This window comes from Typopeltis vanoorti, chromosome 12 (genome assembly GCF_054136105.1).
Source record: "Typopeltis vanoorti isolate ZY-2024b chromosome 12, IOZ_Tvanoo_1.0, whole genome shotgun sequence".
Classification (NCBI taxonomy): domain Eukaryota; kingdom Metazoa; phylum Arthropoda; class Arachnida; order Uropygi; family Thelyphonidae; genus Typopeltis; species Typopeltis vanoorti.
Window position 1 is genome coordinate 55,250,352 of NC_143560.1, and position 18,272 is coordinate 55,268,623.

An 18,272-nucleotide genomic window follows, 5' to 3' on the forward strand; every position below is an offset into this window, starting at 1 on the left:
TCACGAGGAGCTAGACGTTTGAAGATACTGAGGTTGAATCAATACAAAAGTAACATACTTGTCAAGTATAGTTATTTCATTGACGACAGTGATGAATTTCATTAAGGATTTATATAGATGGAAGGATACTCCTTTTTTTTGTTAAGCAGCGCTAAGCGAGATGATGTCTGGTGTAGTTTCCTCAATGCCAACATCGTTAAATTAATTTGTGCTGATTTTCATTGACCTATCCCGTTCTGATCACCAAAAATTAAAAATATTATTCAGTGTATAATTGATTATTGTATTATTAAACTGATTTTAGTGATGTTGGTTTGAAAACAAACGGTAGTGAGAAAAATATTTATGCATTGTAACTCATCATAGAAGTCAACTGAGAATGGGAAGCAGATGGATGTCGACTTGTCGGCGAAACACTTATTATCACATACACACGCAAATATTTATATACGCAAAGTATGTAATTTAATATATAAAAATGTATGAGTCTCTCAAGTCTAAACACTAGTTCCAACACTAATTAATATTTTGAATTTGAAAAGCAGCGTTTTGAAGGTTTTAGTTAGGCTAGTGAAACTTTTGTTGCTGTTTTCTGTCCGATACCTTCTTAATTCTTGGATGAATTGAATTGCTGTTCAAACGGAGACAGTCAGACAGTTGCAGGCGGTTCCTCGGTAGCATTTTAAGCACAGTCATGGCAGAAAATGCAGTTTCACAAAGGTATGTGGTGGAGAAACAAAACAGAAAAAAAATCTCATTGCTATTTCATGTAAATTTGGAGTACTTTCCAGTCCTTTGTTCGATAATAATTCAATAAGTTGAAGCTTTCCTTCGTGGGACAGGGCTGTCTCTTTATGTTCAACAAAGGGGTTCTCAATTCTATTTTGGCTTCGGAGATCCTCATCTTCGTTTTAATACTTTTCAAACGACAACGACAATATCTTTAAGTGAACTGCAGTAATATCTGAAACTGAATTCTGTGAAAAGAAATCATCTAATTCCATGATATAATCTGATTAAGACTGGACCATTTCAAAGTTTCTTTCAGCAATCATATTAAGCCACAGTTTGAGTTTCTTTTTGGAATGATTCGGTCTTATTCCGAGCATTAAATGCTATTGTATATATGGACCTTGAAGTTTTAAATTCAACTCATTTATGTAAGAAAATATGTCGCAGAAATATGCCAGCCTGGCTACCAATTTCTTATCCTAGAAATAGTGGGACAGGTTACTTTTCTTATCGATTAGAAACGGCTCAACTTCCTTTCGGAGTTCATATAACCACTTGAGAACTTTCTCCGGGACAGCCAACGAACTTCCGAATGGAAAAGAAGATTTCGATGATCAGATTCAATTTCATCGCACAATGCTTTTAATAGTCTTGTATTTAAAGCACTGCTTTTTGTATAATTAATCATTTTAACAGACTCAGACAGGACTTCATTAAGCACAGGCGCAATTTTTGGAGACCAGGTTTTGCATATGAATGTAGCAATGCGCTAACATAAGCTATTGCCCGCCAAAGTGTTCATTTTAGTGACTAAACCTGAATTTTTACCTGTAAGGCAGGCAGCGTCGTCAATACAAACTCCAACGCAATTTTTTCATTCGAGACCTCTCTTCAATGGAACCATTTAAAACTGAAACTTTCACTGCTGGTAGTGTGCGTAGGTAATTCAGATACACTCAAGATGTATTCTTTCATGTCACCTTTATCGTGATCAATATATCCTACATATGTGAGTAAAATGCTGTTCTGAATATCTGTAGTTTAATCCAGTTGTAATGCAAACAATTTCGATTTTTTAATTTTTCCAATGGGTTACGTTTCTGTATCTTCTGCCATATCAGATATCCGCATTTCAACTGTATCATTGGACAATGAGGTCTCTTTCATTTTGCTTGACCCAGACTGGCCTAATACTTCATTACAAGCAGTAAACAAAGAAGGCTTTAGGAACAAGCACTTCCACACTGAAATGCGAACTTGCAAGGGAAACAGAATTCGGTATTACTAGATTTGAAAATGTAAATAACCGTATTCGCCAATGGAATTACGGCTAATTTCATTTAGCTATTATTACTATTATTACGGGCAACTCCAGGAAGTCCTTAGACTCATCGAGGGAGGCCCTAAACATCATGTCCACACAACTATTCGACATTCTCACAGTATCTATCATACCTTGCCTTGAATTCATTCACTATCATAGCACCCACAACAGACTCTGGCAGCTTATTCCATTCATTTACCATTCTAAAAGTAAAGAACCTAGCTCTAACACCCTTGCTAACCACACTTTTGCCCAGCTTTCATAGATGTTCCCTAGTTCTCCCACCACCACCAGTCCTGATCTCAAAAATATCCTCTGAATTAATCCTATAGAAATCTAATGATGTTAAATAGGAATCCGTCAGAAATGAAGTGTCAGTGGTTGGAGCTTGGGAAATAGTTTTTTTTGCTATTTTAAGTGCATCGCTTTTATTCATAAATAATTCATTGCGTTTGTTGACCAGATCGAAATGTTTTGTGTTGAAATGTCGGGTAAGTTGGATGACTTCATAGCTTCATTTCCCAGAACAGTAGCACAAATGACACATTGAGGTCGTATGTCTAAATTGGTCAGTTTCAGGGCACTGTATGAAACCAAATTTTAAATAGTTGTCCATGTACTTATGAGTGCATGTAGACTATCTCTTTTGTGTGCTGGTAGTTTTCCTCTTGTTTTGTACATCCTGGAGATCGATCTGCAGGCATGAGGTGGATGAATCGCTATTTGTTGCGTCACAAATACTTTCACTACGAGATGTTTCTTATCACCATAATTAAACAAAGTCCCTTGTGTCTTATTCATATTCAAATCTGTAGGATTAGTACTTTTAAAAAATGACGGTACTCGTGTTTAGGAACAAGCACTTATACATTGCAATGCGAACTTATGAGGAAACGGTATTACTAGATTTGAGAACCGAATACAGAATTCCTTTCTCCTCAATTTTAGTAGAAAAATTTTCTTTATACTTTCTTGCTGATTAGTCACTGACATTTGCAACACAGATGTTATTTCTTTCAATTTTGACAACAGAGGATACGCCGCCCATTTTTGTAATCGGATTGCAGGCAATTTTTATGACCATTCATAGACAACGGTATTCCCTTTCCCGAATGTTGAAATATTTCGATATCTAAAAATTCCCAATCATTCATAAATACTTCCATGTTTAAAAATACGCAGCTTGCTCACTGACATTTGCTAGACAGATGTTATTTAGGCATTTTGGGGATGAGCTTTTCGACACATTCACGAATATTATTCTCCTCAGAATATTTCCACTATAAAATATTTATTCATGAAAAATGCTTAGAAAACTAAAATGACAAATTCCAGAAGGACCACTCGCGGTCCTGTATAATTAATGCCAGGAGCTCGGAACCGCGCCGGGACCGGCTGTTAAGAAACTCTGCTCTAGAAGCAGTTAATTTTGCATAAGACACACTAGATTAATGCAGTTTGCTTCTTTTTTTTTTTAATATCACCTTTTTTTGATATGCTGTTTAAAATAAAACCAACAAAAGAGTTTAAAAAGCTAAATGTCTTTCATTGAACATTTAGACAAACATTTGAAGTCGTTCTAAAACTAGACTATTAAAAATAAGTACTAATACAGACAGAGGGAAGAGAGAGGGGAGAGAGAGAGAGAGAGAGTTGGAAGGTTATCGCTCTGTAAAATTCAGATTGCACTGAAGTTTATAAATGTAATTGGAAGTATTTAGGATATCGATTCAGCAACGTTTGTAATTCGGATTATATTTATGAAGGATGATTAGATTTCGCGGAGGCATCATCCAAGTTTCATGAATGAAAAGCAAATGAAATCCTGTTGATTTCTTTCCTAAGTCAAAAGTGAAGCACTAAAAGAGCAGTTTCAGTTAGCATCGACCATCGGTATTTGGAAGCGAGCTGCAAAGTCGATAAATTTATATTTATTGTGTAGGAGACAATTAAAGCCACGAGGTGCTTCTATCTGTCTGTTAATTCCCTGTGTTCCTGGTTGGTCGGTATGTTTTGAATGGAGAACGTGGACACAAACATGTGAAACCAATATCATAGTTTGATAGAAATATTGTGAAATAAAGGTGAGAGCAGAATCTAAACGAATCATTCTGCATATTTTCTTTATTACTTTAAATATCTCTAAAAAAAAGTTGCAATAACTTCAGTATTATCTAAAATATCTGTGTTTGTAAGGTAAAGGGCCAATATAAATCTATCTGTCACTCATTATCATTATACGCAAGGTGGATAATAATCAGAGAGAGAGAGAGAGAGAGAGAGAATGAGAGAGGTCATAAAGAAAACAACGGTGGATCTCATTCTTCGAACGAAGGCTGATTCGATTAAAAGGAAATGAAAAATGGTTCTGATGAATTGAAATAATGTTAGATTCCATTCTCCGAACAAAAGGTAGGCTTCAATGGAAGATTAGTTTCAGAAAGTAATGTAATAAAAAATTCAAATTCGTGATGATTACAGTTCACCTTAATAGGGGGACGTAATCAGGGTAAAGTCATTATTTTAAGTAGAGTTTTAACAAATCAATGACAACAAATAAACAAACTCAATATATCGATCGCCATACCCAGAAACAACGGACGAACGTCTTGCAAAATTGGATATAACTCGAAGGGGAAAATGGGTAAATACGGTGGAAGGCATAGACTTTACTCATTCCAGCCGTAAAGCTTGGAGACTTCTTAGGAGACTACGTGGTAGTGATCCATTGTTTAAAGAACAACCCAGAATCTTCCAGATCAACTAGCCATTCATATTGTTAATACACTATAACAGTTATAGTCTTCACTATAACTTCTAATTTCGCATGCCCTTTTAGGCAGCAAGAAGTTGAAGTAGCCTTGAAGGAATTAAAGCCTGGTAAAGCTCCCGCTTCAGACAACATTCATCCAGAATTTCTAATCACTTTGGGAAGAAATGCAAGATCTTTGTTACCTAAATTCTATACTGGCATACTTATAACCGGTAAACTTCCTACTATTTTTTTAAAAAAAAAGCAAAGATACTCTCAATTTTAAAGAGTGGTAAGGCTAATTATAAACCAGAAAGTTAGCGACCTAATACTCTCCTCAGTTGTGTTATGAACATTTTGAAAGGCTTATTTATAACACAATAAGTTCTACAATTTGTAAATACGTCCCAGTTGAATAAGCTGGGTTCAGATCAAATCGTGGATGTTGTGACTAGGTACTCTCTTTAATAGATGTGATTTTCAAAAATGCTTAAAAACATCTGCAGTATTTACTGATTTATCAGCAGCCTTTGGCACTGTATGCAGACAAGGCCTTTTATATAAGTTATATAAAATCATCCCATGTAAAACAATAGTCCATATCATTAATAATATGTTAAGAGACAGAAGATTTATAATGGCTATAGGTAATAAAACTAGCATCGAAAAGAAGCTAAATAATGGGTTGCCACAGGGATCTGTTTTATCTCCCTTATTATTCAATCTGTATATATATATATATATATATATATATCTGTTCATTTTGTTTATTTCTCATGTTAAAACTTTTTACAGTAACTGTTTGGGATATTTGGACATGTGGTCATCCCAGTTCCTGGAAATGAAGACATTTAATTGGATGAAATTTAAAAATAGGATATCATGGCATGATTTTGAGGCATCGTTGGAGTATGTAGATTCTAATTTTGGAAAAAATTGAAGAATGGAAGGAGAGAAAAGAACTCCTACAGGAGATTCACCAAGAAAGCTTATAGTGAGCTTCTGGCTATATTCTGTTCAAAGGTGACAGCAAATTGATTAATTAATAAGTTTTTCATTATAGACAAGTCTTTCTTTATCAAACAAAGGTTGCTCCACTACATACATATTTTCCCACAAGTATACAACAGAAACTGGAGGCGATCAAAATTGCATTTGTTATTTTTAAAATTTTCTTCCAACTATATTAGATGTTCAGTAAAGAGAAAAATCTTCATCATCATCAAATTCCTGCCATGTACCCTCAAGGGGTGTACAGGATATGACAGTACTACATGAAAAAATGACATCATTACTAACTTCCTATCTACAATTTTCCTCCAATCTTTTACTATTGAACTTCAGTTCACTAAATTGCTTTAATTGTCTGTCTTTTCTCGTAAGGTTTGTAAGGGGGGAAATAATAAATAAAAACAAATAAATAAAAAGTAAAAAATACAAGATAAAATTACCAATATAAAGATGTTCAGCGAGCCAATAAATGGATCGCTGCAATCGATTTTTTTAAAAATTTAATTTAATTTATTTTATTTTAGAATTAAGGATCGTGGTTGTGTTTCTGAGCATTTCTCAACAAATATTACCCGAAATGGAGAAGGTGGGTATGATACAGTGACCGGGGTAAAATCGGAAATCATGTTCACTACACAAAGTCGAAGCACTTTTTAAAGAAAATCTTGAGTTTTTCAGATTACACAGAAACTTAAAATACTTTAAAAATCTTAAAAATAATTTAAAAAAAATTCCAGAATAACCTGCCTTGAACAGCAATAATTGCAATAATTATTGAAACTACGAAAATAAAAATAAATTTATTTTCGGATGTGGTAACATGTTATCTGCAGTTGTTTTGTGCCCCACTCCGAACAACATTAAGTAGTGTTTACATATGAGCATATTGGCATACACGCTAGTCATTGAAAATAGTCAGTGAACTTTTCGTTTATAACTGAATAACGAGAATGATTAGATAGTCGGATAAAATCACGATAAAAGTCTCCTGTGTATGGATGTGATTTTGGAATGAATACGCTGACTATAAAATTCTATAATTATTTTCTTTTTATAGATCGTAGTTTCATTTATGTTGATAACTTGTCCATGTAAATATTTAGAATGCTCGAGGCATTTATTCAAGTTATCTAATTTCATACCAGATGGCGTGGATATCTAAATTTCTCCATACTTTACTTATTTAGGGTGAATACATTAGGCAGTACCTGGCACGGCACTACCTGGTCAGCTTTCTCTAGGCAAGTAGTTTGTTTGCAGTTTCTGCCGTCTAGTTAAAGTCAAGGAGGCGTTTTTGACCCAACAAACTGCCTCAAGCACTCAGTTTATGCGCTTCTCACAAACGTTTACTACACCTGACACTGTTTTCACCTCTTATCTTCATGAAGCAATGAAAACTTGCTATTCTAGAAACGAGCCCCAAACCGGTTCAACGTCTAGAAATATTACATGGTATGAGGAACTATGCTTTCCGAAAAGGAAGAAAACACACCAGGATGAGAAGAGGGAATGGGATAGGGGAAAGAATAAATAAGTTCCTTCGAACCTGAATTTGATGTCTTATAGGCAGGGTGCCTCTAGGGAAAATAATTATGGATTCAACTATTAAACTAGATGAAGAAGAAGAAGGAGAGCGAGAGGCATTTTTGTTAAATTCGCCTAAGGATATAGTAGGTAATATTGCAACATTAGTATGAAAAGTCGTAGGAGAAAAGAGCAGTACGATATGGAAAAGGAACAAGTTTCATTTTAAGAGGGAGTCATTGATTCAGCTTATGTGAGAAAGAATGTGGAACAGTGGGTTAGTGACGCTAAATCAGAACTAGTTTCAATTCCAATAAAATAGGAATCATTTATGAGAAAATCGTATTATTTACACGATTTCCATTTACAGTATATATATATATGTGTGTGTGTGTGTGTGTGTGTGTGTGTGTGTACCAAGGCTATGAAGTGAGTATGGTATATCTTTTCATTGCATGTGTTATCCGTCTATTTTTCTGTTCTAATAAAAACTCAAATTCTCTGAAGAAAAATTTCTTTCTTATGAATAAGACCAAAAACTTCCTATAAAGCTAACTCGCGTCTTAGACAGAATCTAATACAGGTCCTCTTTTGAACATCACATTGTCCGTGGGAGTACGCATAAAGAAACAGGAAAAGATGTGTGGAAAGGCAGTTAATTCTCTCTTTTTTTTTTGTCCCTTTTTTGAGGACTTTATACATATAACGTTTCTCCTGAAATGAATAAAGACCGGGCAACTTTTAGAAATATGAAAGTAAATCTCTCTCTCTCTCTCTCTCTCTCTCTCTCTCTCTCTCTCTCTCTCTCTTTTCACGTTGAGAGCAAATCCCTTAAGGATTATGCCAAGTATTCTGTGGAGGCCTCATTACCATTCCTTTTCTAGGGTTCAACAGTAAACCGGTTCTCTAGAGCACTGCTTCCCAAACTTCTGGATGTCAGGGCCCCCTTTGGAAAAATTAAAATATTTCACCCCCCTCGAAAACAAATCGTAATATAGACATATATTATTATAATATTTATTGTATTTATATTCAATACAAAACATACACAGCGAATATTGCAAAAATCAAATGCAGATATTACATTTTTAGCATCTTAGATACACATTTGACATGGCGCATTATATCATATTTTTATATAGATAGATATACTGTTATTGTGCACATGAAACGTAAAACGATTAGTAATAAAGAAAGAAAGAATTAAAAACATAAAAGAAGTTTAATAACAATTTAATGTGATGGATGTGTTTCAATACTGCTACACAAAAAGTCAATATCAGGTGAAATATTTGAAACGGCAATTCTTAGATTTCTGCTTTGAAATTAAACTTATATGAATAAGCATATATTCACTAATATTCATTAAGCGCCGAAATACGCAGGAAGCGAACCCCACCAATGTGCGATTTTTTCCCCATTAAAATATAAAAAATAACAAAAAAGAAATAATAAATAAAAGTTAAATACGTTTATTTTAAGATAAAAAATCAACTTAGTCTTAAAACATTTTAAATTTGTTTTCATTATTTCACGGCCCTCCTCAACAAAACCTAAGGCCCCCCAAGAGGGCCACGGCCCACAGTTTGGGAAGCGCTGGCCTAGAGTATACGAAAAGAAGTTTATAGTAAGGTTTCTCAACTAACTAGCACATAATTGCTCTGTCATATAATTCGCAGCAGGGAATTTGAGTCGTCATATGCAGGGGTATCGTCGAGGCTACGTTAAGGGCCTGAAAACATGTGCTCTTTATATCATCACCATCAATTTCCTGATATATATCCCCAAGGTCTATTCAGGTTACTATGACAGCACTTCATGATTATTAAGCTTACATTATTATCGATCTGCTATCAACAATTTTCCCCCAAATCAATCTATTACTTGAGAACACTCCAGTAGTGTTATACTCCAGTATAACATTTCTAGCTTATGAGGCACATTTGACTGAATCAATCTACCTAGAACTTAAGTGGCCATACCACCTTAGATTAGCTCTGCTCACACATTGAATGCTAATAATATCAAGTTCCTTTCTAATATCTTCCTTTTTAATATACTTCTGACATCAATGCTATTGGTTCACTCGCCTAATTTTTCTCAGGACCCTCATATCTGTGGTCTCTAGTCTTTGATCAAGTGCTTTATTTCTAACCCAACTCTCAGATCCATAACTTAAAACTGGTTTAAACACTGTCTTGTATGCTGCTAGTGTAGTGGTTTGGGCTAATTTCTCTCTTATTCTGTTGTCATTTCCAGATTTCACCTGCCATCTTCACTAAAAACTGTGCCTAAATAGCTGAAATATTTTATTTGTTTTATAGGATCTCCTTTCAAAAAACAGCTGAAGTTTTCTATGTTCCTGCCTATTTTTCATAGTTTTGGTCTTTTTATTCCTGATTTTCATGCCAAATTTGTTACAGATGTTATTCAGTTTGGTAAGTGAATCCTGGAGACTTGCACTAGATGTGTATAGGAGTACAACATCATCTGCATAAAGTAAAGAGCTAAGTTTGACATCTCCAATTCTAAAATCAGGCTTGACACCACTTGGTTTCATAATGTGATCTATATAGATGATGAATAGGAGTGGAGATAACGTGCATCCTTGTCTTACCTCTGATTTTACATCAAACCATTTTCCTATATTTCCTACACTTCTAACTGCTGACTGACAACTTAAATATAGACCAGCGCTTCCGAAACTGTGGGCCGCGGCCCCCTTGCGGACCATTAGTTTTGTTCAGGAGGCCGTGAAATAATGAAAACAAATTTGAAAATTTTAAGACAAAGTAGATATTTTTTGTCTTAAAAGAAAAGTATTTAATTTTTATTTTTTTTTTTGTAATTTTTTATATTTTAATGAAAAAAATCACGCATTGGTGTTGGTTCACAAATTTTGCTTCCTGCGTATTTCTGCGCTTAATGAATATTAGCAAATATATGCTTATTCATATAAGCTTCATTTCTAAGGTATTGATAAGAAGCACAAAAAAAAAAAAAACAGCTTACAAACGCAAAATCTTGCGCTCATTTAAAACGGCAAAGCTTTTCACGCTTTAAAATAATGTTTCATTGCTAGTATACACAGGTGTACACTAGCGGGAAAGAAATACGCTTGAGGGTGCAGGGCGACTCTGCTGATAGCATGCATCAGAACTATAAACGCGGGGGTCCCTTATTGACCTTATTCACTAATTTCATCTTGTTAGTCTGTGGTGTGCCGATATCGGAACGTGGTGCTATTATTTGTTCTATTCTACGTTAAAAATTTAACCCTGAGATGGAAAAGTGGCTGATAAAAAAAACAGTCCACCGAACAATCAACGGAAGCAGAAACAGAATCAATAACAATATATCTATATAAAAATATAAGATAATGCGCCATGTCAAATATGTATGTAAGATGCTAAAAATGTAATATTTGCATTTGATTTTTGTAATATTCGCTGTGTATGTTTTTGTATTCAATATAAATACAATAAATATTATAATAATATATATCTGTATTACGATTTTTTTCCGATGGGGGTCGTGAAATATTTTAATTTTTCAAAAGGGCCATTACATCCATAAGTTTGGGAAGCACTGATATAGACTATGTATTGCTCTGTGTAACGTTCGATTCACCCCATATAATTGCAGTGATTTGAAAATCTTTTCTTTGGGCACCTTGTCGTATGTCTTTCCTAGATCTACAAAACTTAAGTACAGATCCTTGTCATATTCCAACGATTTCTCAACTATTTGTCTTAAAGTGAAAATGTGACCACGATGACCTCCATTTGGCCTGAACCCACCTTGGTCTTTACGAAGTTTCTCTTCCACAATCTTTTTCAACCTCTTAAAATATGCTGCGTAAATCCTACCTCGAACACTTAGTAGAGAAATTCCTCTGTAATTCTCATATCCAGTTTTATTTCCATTTTTTTTTATATAGAAGGATACTATGAGAGCTCGAGTCCAATCATTGGGAATTCGACCTTCTGAAAGGCCCTCTGAATTATGCAGTGCAGTACCGGAAACTCGGGTTTTTCATCCCGTAAACTCAAGAAAATCGCCCGTAGTACCCACATTATGTCAGACAGTAACATATCTTATTAGGGTTAGGTACCAAGAGATGGCAGCACTTGTTTGCCAGCCTCTTCATCGGTGGCTGCTATAATTAGCGATAGACATGGGCCAGCTATCTCTGATTGGCTACCGGTGGAGATTGAACTGCCCACTCAGTCTCCAAAAGCTAGATAGGGTAAAAAGGCCTCGCCTACTCCCTATAAGGGAATAAAAGTCGTTAGCTGATTTATTTTATAAGTACCCCAAAACTTTTATACCTCCATACTTAAGCATTTCTTCTCGTATATCATCTACTCCATTTCCTTTCCTGATTTCATGTTTTTGACGGCGTTTTCTACCTCAGCTATTGTATGCACTTCCCTTTGCATTCCTTGAAAATTCTTGTCCACCATGGTGTTCATAAGAAGTTAAATTTTTTCTTATTTTTTTATCCTTGTAGACAACTTCACTACATACCTCCCTAGCTGAATCAATCAATATCTTCTTCAGAGTTTGCCAGTGAGTCTCAAAGGTTTTGTTCTTGTTTTCAAACTGCTGCAACTTCTTTCAATAATGTTTGCATAGTCGAGTTTACAATTTACTTGTAAAAGTTACTCAACTTTAATTCTTTTTAAAACTTTCTTACATACTGTTTATTTCAATGTGATATCCATTTTTTATCCTGATAATAATTGTAAATATTTACTGGACTTCCGCTCAGTAATGGTCACTTCCAATTTCGAATCCTCTGTACACTCTTTTATCCTGAACGAGCATGAAGATAAGATGTTATCTTAATCTGGTTAATGAGGCTTTTCTTATTTCTTGTCAATGTGAACTTGTGCACATCTTTATGTTGAAACATGGTGTTAGTAATGACTAATCCTTGTCCTGAGCGGAAGTCCAGTAAATATTTACAATTATTATTAGCTTTGCCTTTTTCTCCAAATTTTTTTCTCCAAACAATAATTTCTCCACTTCTTCCTTAGAAGAGCCTTCTGTGGAACCATAGGCACAAATAAGTTTCGTTATCCATTTCCCCATTTTCAAGTTTGCCACATAATTCTACTTGAAACTGCCTTCCAATCAAGAAGTTTATCTTCATGTTTGGTATTGCTAATCCCACCTTTTCTTCATCATTATTGCCAGAATATAACATCTTATACTTATTATTTAGTAAGATCTCACCTGTTTTTGTTTCTTTGTCTCAGTAATACCAATTATGTCCACGTGGTATTTTTCCAATTCTTCTGCAAGTTCGATTTCCTTTCCATTAATACTCCTTATATTGATAGTTCATATCTTCAGTTTTTCTGATATTGGATTTATTCTTCTTCTAGATCTTGGGTTGGAGCTCTTTCCAGTAGCTGACTTTAACTGTTCTCCATGGTTCTCTGAATGAAAACAGTAGGGGCCTTTTTTAACCTGGCGACGCTCCAGCCCGGCATGAAATCTCATCATATGCATAAATATGTGGTTTAAGCGAATAGAGAGTATAATTTGATCAGCTAAGTCCCAAATTGCCAGCCCATCCTTAGGTCAGAAGTCCCAGTCATTTCTCTGCATTCTTGAAAGGCGATGTGTATTTGGTCAAAACCAAATAACCTCCCAGTTATTTGGTTTTGACCCTTAAGCAACCCCGTGCTTTCGTTCTATATATATATATATATATATATATAGAACGAAAGCACGGGGTTGCTTATATATATATATATATTCATTTTTACTCGGTGGGAAATATTATTAAAAAGTTTTAATGATTGATACTTCGTTCAATACTTAGTAAACCTAAAGAGAAACATCTTCCAACTCAGTTTCCAGGAGTATACAAGATTTTATGTGATTGTGGAAAGCCATACTATGGCCAGACTGCTAAATCCATCCTTCTATGTTTGGAAGAACACTGAGAGATATCTCCTACAACAGGACTAGAGCCAGCGCTCTCTCTAGCCACGTTCTCGTTTCTGTTAACTCAGACGAAGGCCGCCAACACATTGTGAACTGGACTTAAACTTCTAACATCCATGTGTGCTATGATGAGCTCGAGAGAAAGATTGTCGAATCTAGAGAAATTTCTCTAGATTCTTCCCATATCAACAACAGCCTAAGTTTCAATCTCTCTGACGCACACGTTGCCTCTGTTCAGTATTGGGGCATTCGTGACAGCGCGTAGTCTAGGTTTATTTGGAACTCAAGCTCGTGTTTTGTTTTCAAATCTGTTAATGCAATTTTAACTCTCCGTAATTTTATATATATTTCTTTAATTGTGATACCTGAAGATGCTGATCAATTCAACGAAACTAGTAAACTAGTAGTATCTTTTCAAATAAACCATGGTATCTCTTTATCTCTCGGTAACAGTCATTAAAACTTTTTAATATATATATATATATATCGAAAACCTACAATTTCATTCTGCATATCCCCTCCCTCATCCCCCCAACTTCAACAGCATGTAAAAATCAAGGGGAATAAAAAAAAAAAAAGCCATTAGAATGCAAGAATAACAACAATACTTTTTATGAGCTCAATACAAATATACACTGTCTGGTCAGACTTGTATGATACTCCCATTATTTCACAATCAGTCGCTCCACCCCGCCGGTGACACTCATATCACGGTGAAAGCCGGTATACGATAATAGAGGTGTGCGATTTACTGTTTATTCGAAGGTGCTGATCAGCATTGGAAAGGGCGTGATCTGATGGACTTCTAAAAAGGTATGGTCGTTGAGTACCAGTTGACGGGTTGCAATTTCAAGGAAACTGCCATTGTATTGCTGACTCTTTGCACAGTGCTGTAGTTTATGTATTCCAAGAGTGGGAAGGGATACTGGGCAAATGATGGGTGCCTACGCCTCACCGATGCTTATGGTGAATGCAGGTTATTCCTTCTAGTGAAAGTTCATAGACGAAAAACTGTGGAACTGCTGATCGTTGGAATTTAACCAGGGAACGAATAACAGTTTTTCTAGATCACAATCCAAACTACTCTGCTCCTTATTGGCCTCTGAAGTAAACACCCGATCAAGAAAGATATTCCTGTTCTTCCTCATCATCGATGATACGTCAAAAGTTTGCATCTGAGACATATCACTGATAACTGAAGACTGGAAAAAGCTTCCTTTTCCGATGAATTTCGTTTCCAGCTATGTTGTATGAACGGTGGGTGAATGGTTAAGCAAAAATCTGGGGAGAGTGAATACAGTGGACTGGATTATGAATACTACACAAGAAGGATATATCCATTGTAACTGAAGAGGTAATCCTTTCACGGTGAATATCTTCAAAGAGAGCATAGGTATGTTCCAGCAGGATAATATTCCGTGCAACGTTGCTAGTCAGGTTCTTCACACAACATCGGCTTCCAATTCATATCATGACAGCCAAATTCACCGGATTTCAATCTCATAGAGCAGTGCTCTTCAACCTGGGCGGAACCGCCCACTAGAAGGCGATTTAAGCTTTCAGGTGGGCGGGAAAATAATTACATTCTGTATTTAAAACACCCCAAATATACTTCAAATTTGTGAGAGAATGTATGAGAAATGAAAAAAGTTACTATCATAAATAAACAGTTTAAAAAATATTTGTCAGATATCGCAAATAATATAGAACAAGATTGTTCCAAAATGATTTTATTCGTCATTGATTCAATTTAAATATTAGTGGGTGGTAAGAAAATTTTACCTTCATGAAAGTTACAAAAGTGGGCGCTAAGTATTAAAAGACTGAAGAGCACTGCCATAAAATAGCTCTGGAACTATCTAGATCGAGAGATTCGGAGTTTGAATTTTGCGTCCCGAACACTCACAAAGCAGTCCTGATGAAGTGGAACAGCAGCATACCTCCAGCAGCATTGAAATATCCTATGGAGTCAGTGCCAAGCCGCATAGTTGCAGCTCAGGCAGCAGTCTGTATTATTATCGGTGAGAATAAAATTTTTACTGGACAGCGTAATGGCCTTCACAATCATTTAAAGTCCAAACTCCAAGCTTTTCTTGACAAAACTTTGGCTAGTATCCATCACAACCACTAACTTAACTGCCAAAATTACTGATATGATTCACTCTACCATAACGGTGATGTTTCTGGATTTGTGTGCTTCAACATCCCACGCCGACAATACCAAATCTAAAATCTTCCACTTTTTTATCTTTTCTGGCTCAACACCTCGGCCCCACCTTACCCCAATTCTATTTAATTCGTTCATTGTTCTATCGATCTACAAACTACAAAATTAAATCTAAACTCTTCGAGTTTCTACTCACGATAAAAAAGACTTGGCTGATATATAGAATCCTTCATTGGACTAGAAGAACCAAGGCAGAATAGAGTAAAAAAAGATGATACTTAAAGCAAGGAATTGAACCAGTAAAGTTTCAATAAACTAAAAAACAGAAGTGCGTTTTTTTTGTTTTTTTTTTTACATTTGAGAAGGAATGGTTAAACGTTCTCTTGGTGAAAGTACATTGCATTGACTACAACGCGCGCACGCACACACACACACACACACACACACACACACACACACACACACACACACACACACACACACACACACACACACACACACACACACACACGAAAATCTGACACTGCAGATGAAATGTTCATTTTCGTAAACATTGACAAGAATGTGAGCACCACCAAAGCTTTCCCTTTTATCTGCATAAAATAATCTTCATGCATACGTGTAGATCTTTATATATATATAATATGTAGAAAGTATTTTTACCTTGGGTATAAATATGTTAAGGATACCAAGTAATTTTAAACCTGGTTTTACTCCATTTCCCAAGTAAGCAAACAGACCAAAAGTCAAGTTTGCGCCTGCAATTGACGCAAGTCTAACTGATCCCACAGGTAGTGCAAGATCAGGGCAACTCGTGGCAAAGGTGGAACATGGTAACTTGTTTTGGTGAAATACTTACAAGCTCTGTATTACTAAATCTTGGTATTGGTATTTCTAGCCTAGCTCCCACAGATGAGACCTCAATAAAGGTCGAAACCGGTCTGGGTAGTGGCCCCTTGCCTTTAATACAAAACATCATACATCCCCTTCTTGGAGATGTGTTTTGGCATTAAGGGTAAATATTAAGATTAGTGATCGGAGCTTGTTCCACCTTTGCCACGAGTTGCCCTGATCTTGCACTACCTGTGGGATCAGTTAGACTTGCATCAATTGCAGGCGTAAACTTGACTTTTGGTCTGTTTGCTTACTTGGGAAATGGAGTAAAACCAGGTTTAAAATTACTTGGTATCCTTAACATATATATATATATATATATATAACTGCAAAGTTTTGTCATAACGACCACTTTCTCACAGTGATCATAGGATTGTTCTCTGAAACAGCCTTTCAGTTTTCTCCTTGGCCTCGTGGCCTTAGTTGCTTCTGCTGTACCTCTAACCAATACCAGTTTTCCAAAGATTTAGTACCTGTACCAATTAACAATGAATGAAGAACGCAAATGAGTTTTTTGTGTTCAATCCTAACCCATCTACAGTGCTAATGGACTATCGGTTAGCAATATCTTATGCGAATCTGGTATATAATAATGTTATGTAGAATTATATCCAAGTCTCTCTCTCTCTCTCTCTCTCTAAATTTATGCACCGTGAATGCTTCCTTTCAATGCCGGAGTTAAAAAAGGATTATCTCCGTGTTCATAAAAGGTATAAGTAAATCGAGAAATAGATTCTCAACCAACTTTAATTTTACTTTATGCAAAATAACTGCTCAACAATATATCCTGCTACATTTCGATGAAACAGAACCCCCCCCCCCCACTACAAAAAGAACATTTATCATTTACAATATATATTCAAGCGTCGTCTTTTAACGCTTTTGTTTTACTCCCCCAATAGTAAGGTAGTCGGTCTTATACAGAAGTGAATATATTTTTTCCCCGCAGAAATTGTTCCCTTAAAAACAGGCAAATGGGCCAAAGAACACCCGCAATTGACAGACTCACAACTGGACTCATAGACTAGACGTGTTGTTTTTTGGAAACTTTGAGAGTGCTAGTCCACCGTTTATCGGACATTCTTGTTGTTTACGCTAAGCATGAACAACGAGAATAAAGCCGGCTACCATCATCTGGTGTTCCTAATAATCGGATTGAGTCTTCTGTCAGGGCCAGATGAACGGCAGGTAAAATGGATGTCTTGTGCGAGATCCATTAATTTCGGGAGTATAAAAGAAATTGGAAATGCAGCCATCCATCGATTATTTTACATAAATTTTAATATAGAAATATAGAAGAATATATTTTCAGTTATAAATAAATATTTGCATGCTGTTTAATAACCGTACACGCTTTAAACATTTAGATATCCTAATTTAGTAATTGGGAACCCTTAAATTCGTCCAATGGTAACGCTTAAGTTTAAACTAATTTTACTTTTCTTATAAATAAAAAACATGGTTTTTCATTAATTAATTAATTTATTTATTTATTTATTTATTATTATTATTATTATTATTATTATTATTATTATTATTATTATTATTATTATTATTTGAAATCAGCAGGTAGCTAGATCTCCATCTTCGTCATCGCCGGTAGGTGAATTAATTACTACCAAACGATTTGTAAACAAAATGGCGAGAATATGGCAGACAACTGCGTCAGTTTGTGTTTCTAATCGCAGTTAGTATTACAGTATGAAACTGTGAGAATTATAAAATTAATTTTCCCGAGTTATGTGGTTAAAAACCACTTCCTTCTAGCTAAAAAAAGCATAGAAACTATTTCTAGGATCAACGACTACAACAGAATCCATAAGTCTTTCTTCTGAAGATCTAGCCTCATAAAAGTACCAGCAAAATTATGCAGGTATACCTCAGTATCATAATTATAATTATTATCA

General features: G+C 35.4%; 1 protein-coding gene across 1 annotated transcript in view; it reads left to right on the forward strand.

Moving 5' to 3' along the window:
• The first annotated feature begins 694 nt into the window (after positions 1 to 694).
• The window catches only part of LOC150100802 (uncharacterized), a 66,439-nt gene continuing 48,861 nt past the window's right edge, over positions 695 to 18,272 (forward strand). Inside the window, exons 1-3 of the mRNA XM_090401905.1 lie at positions 695 to 720; positions 4,896 to 5,041; positions 6,344 to 6,405. Of these exons, the coding sequence (XP_090258031.1) occupies positions 695 to 720; positions 4,896 to 5,041; positions 6,344 to 6,405 (234 nt within the window). The remainder of the gene's footprint in view (positions 721 to 4,895; positions 5,042 to 6,343; positions 6,406 to 18,272) is intronic.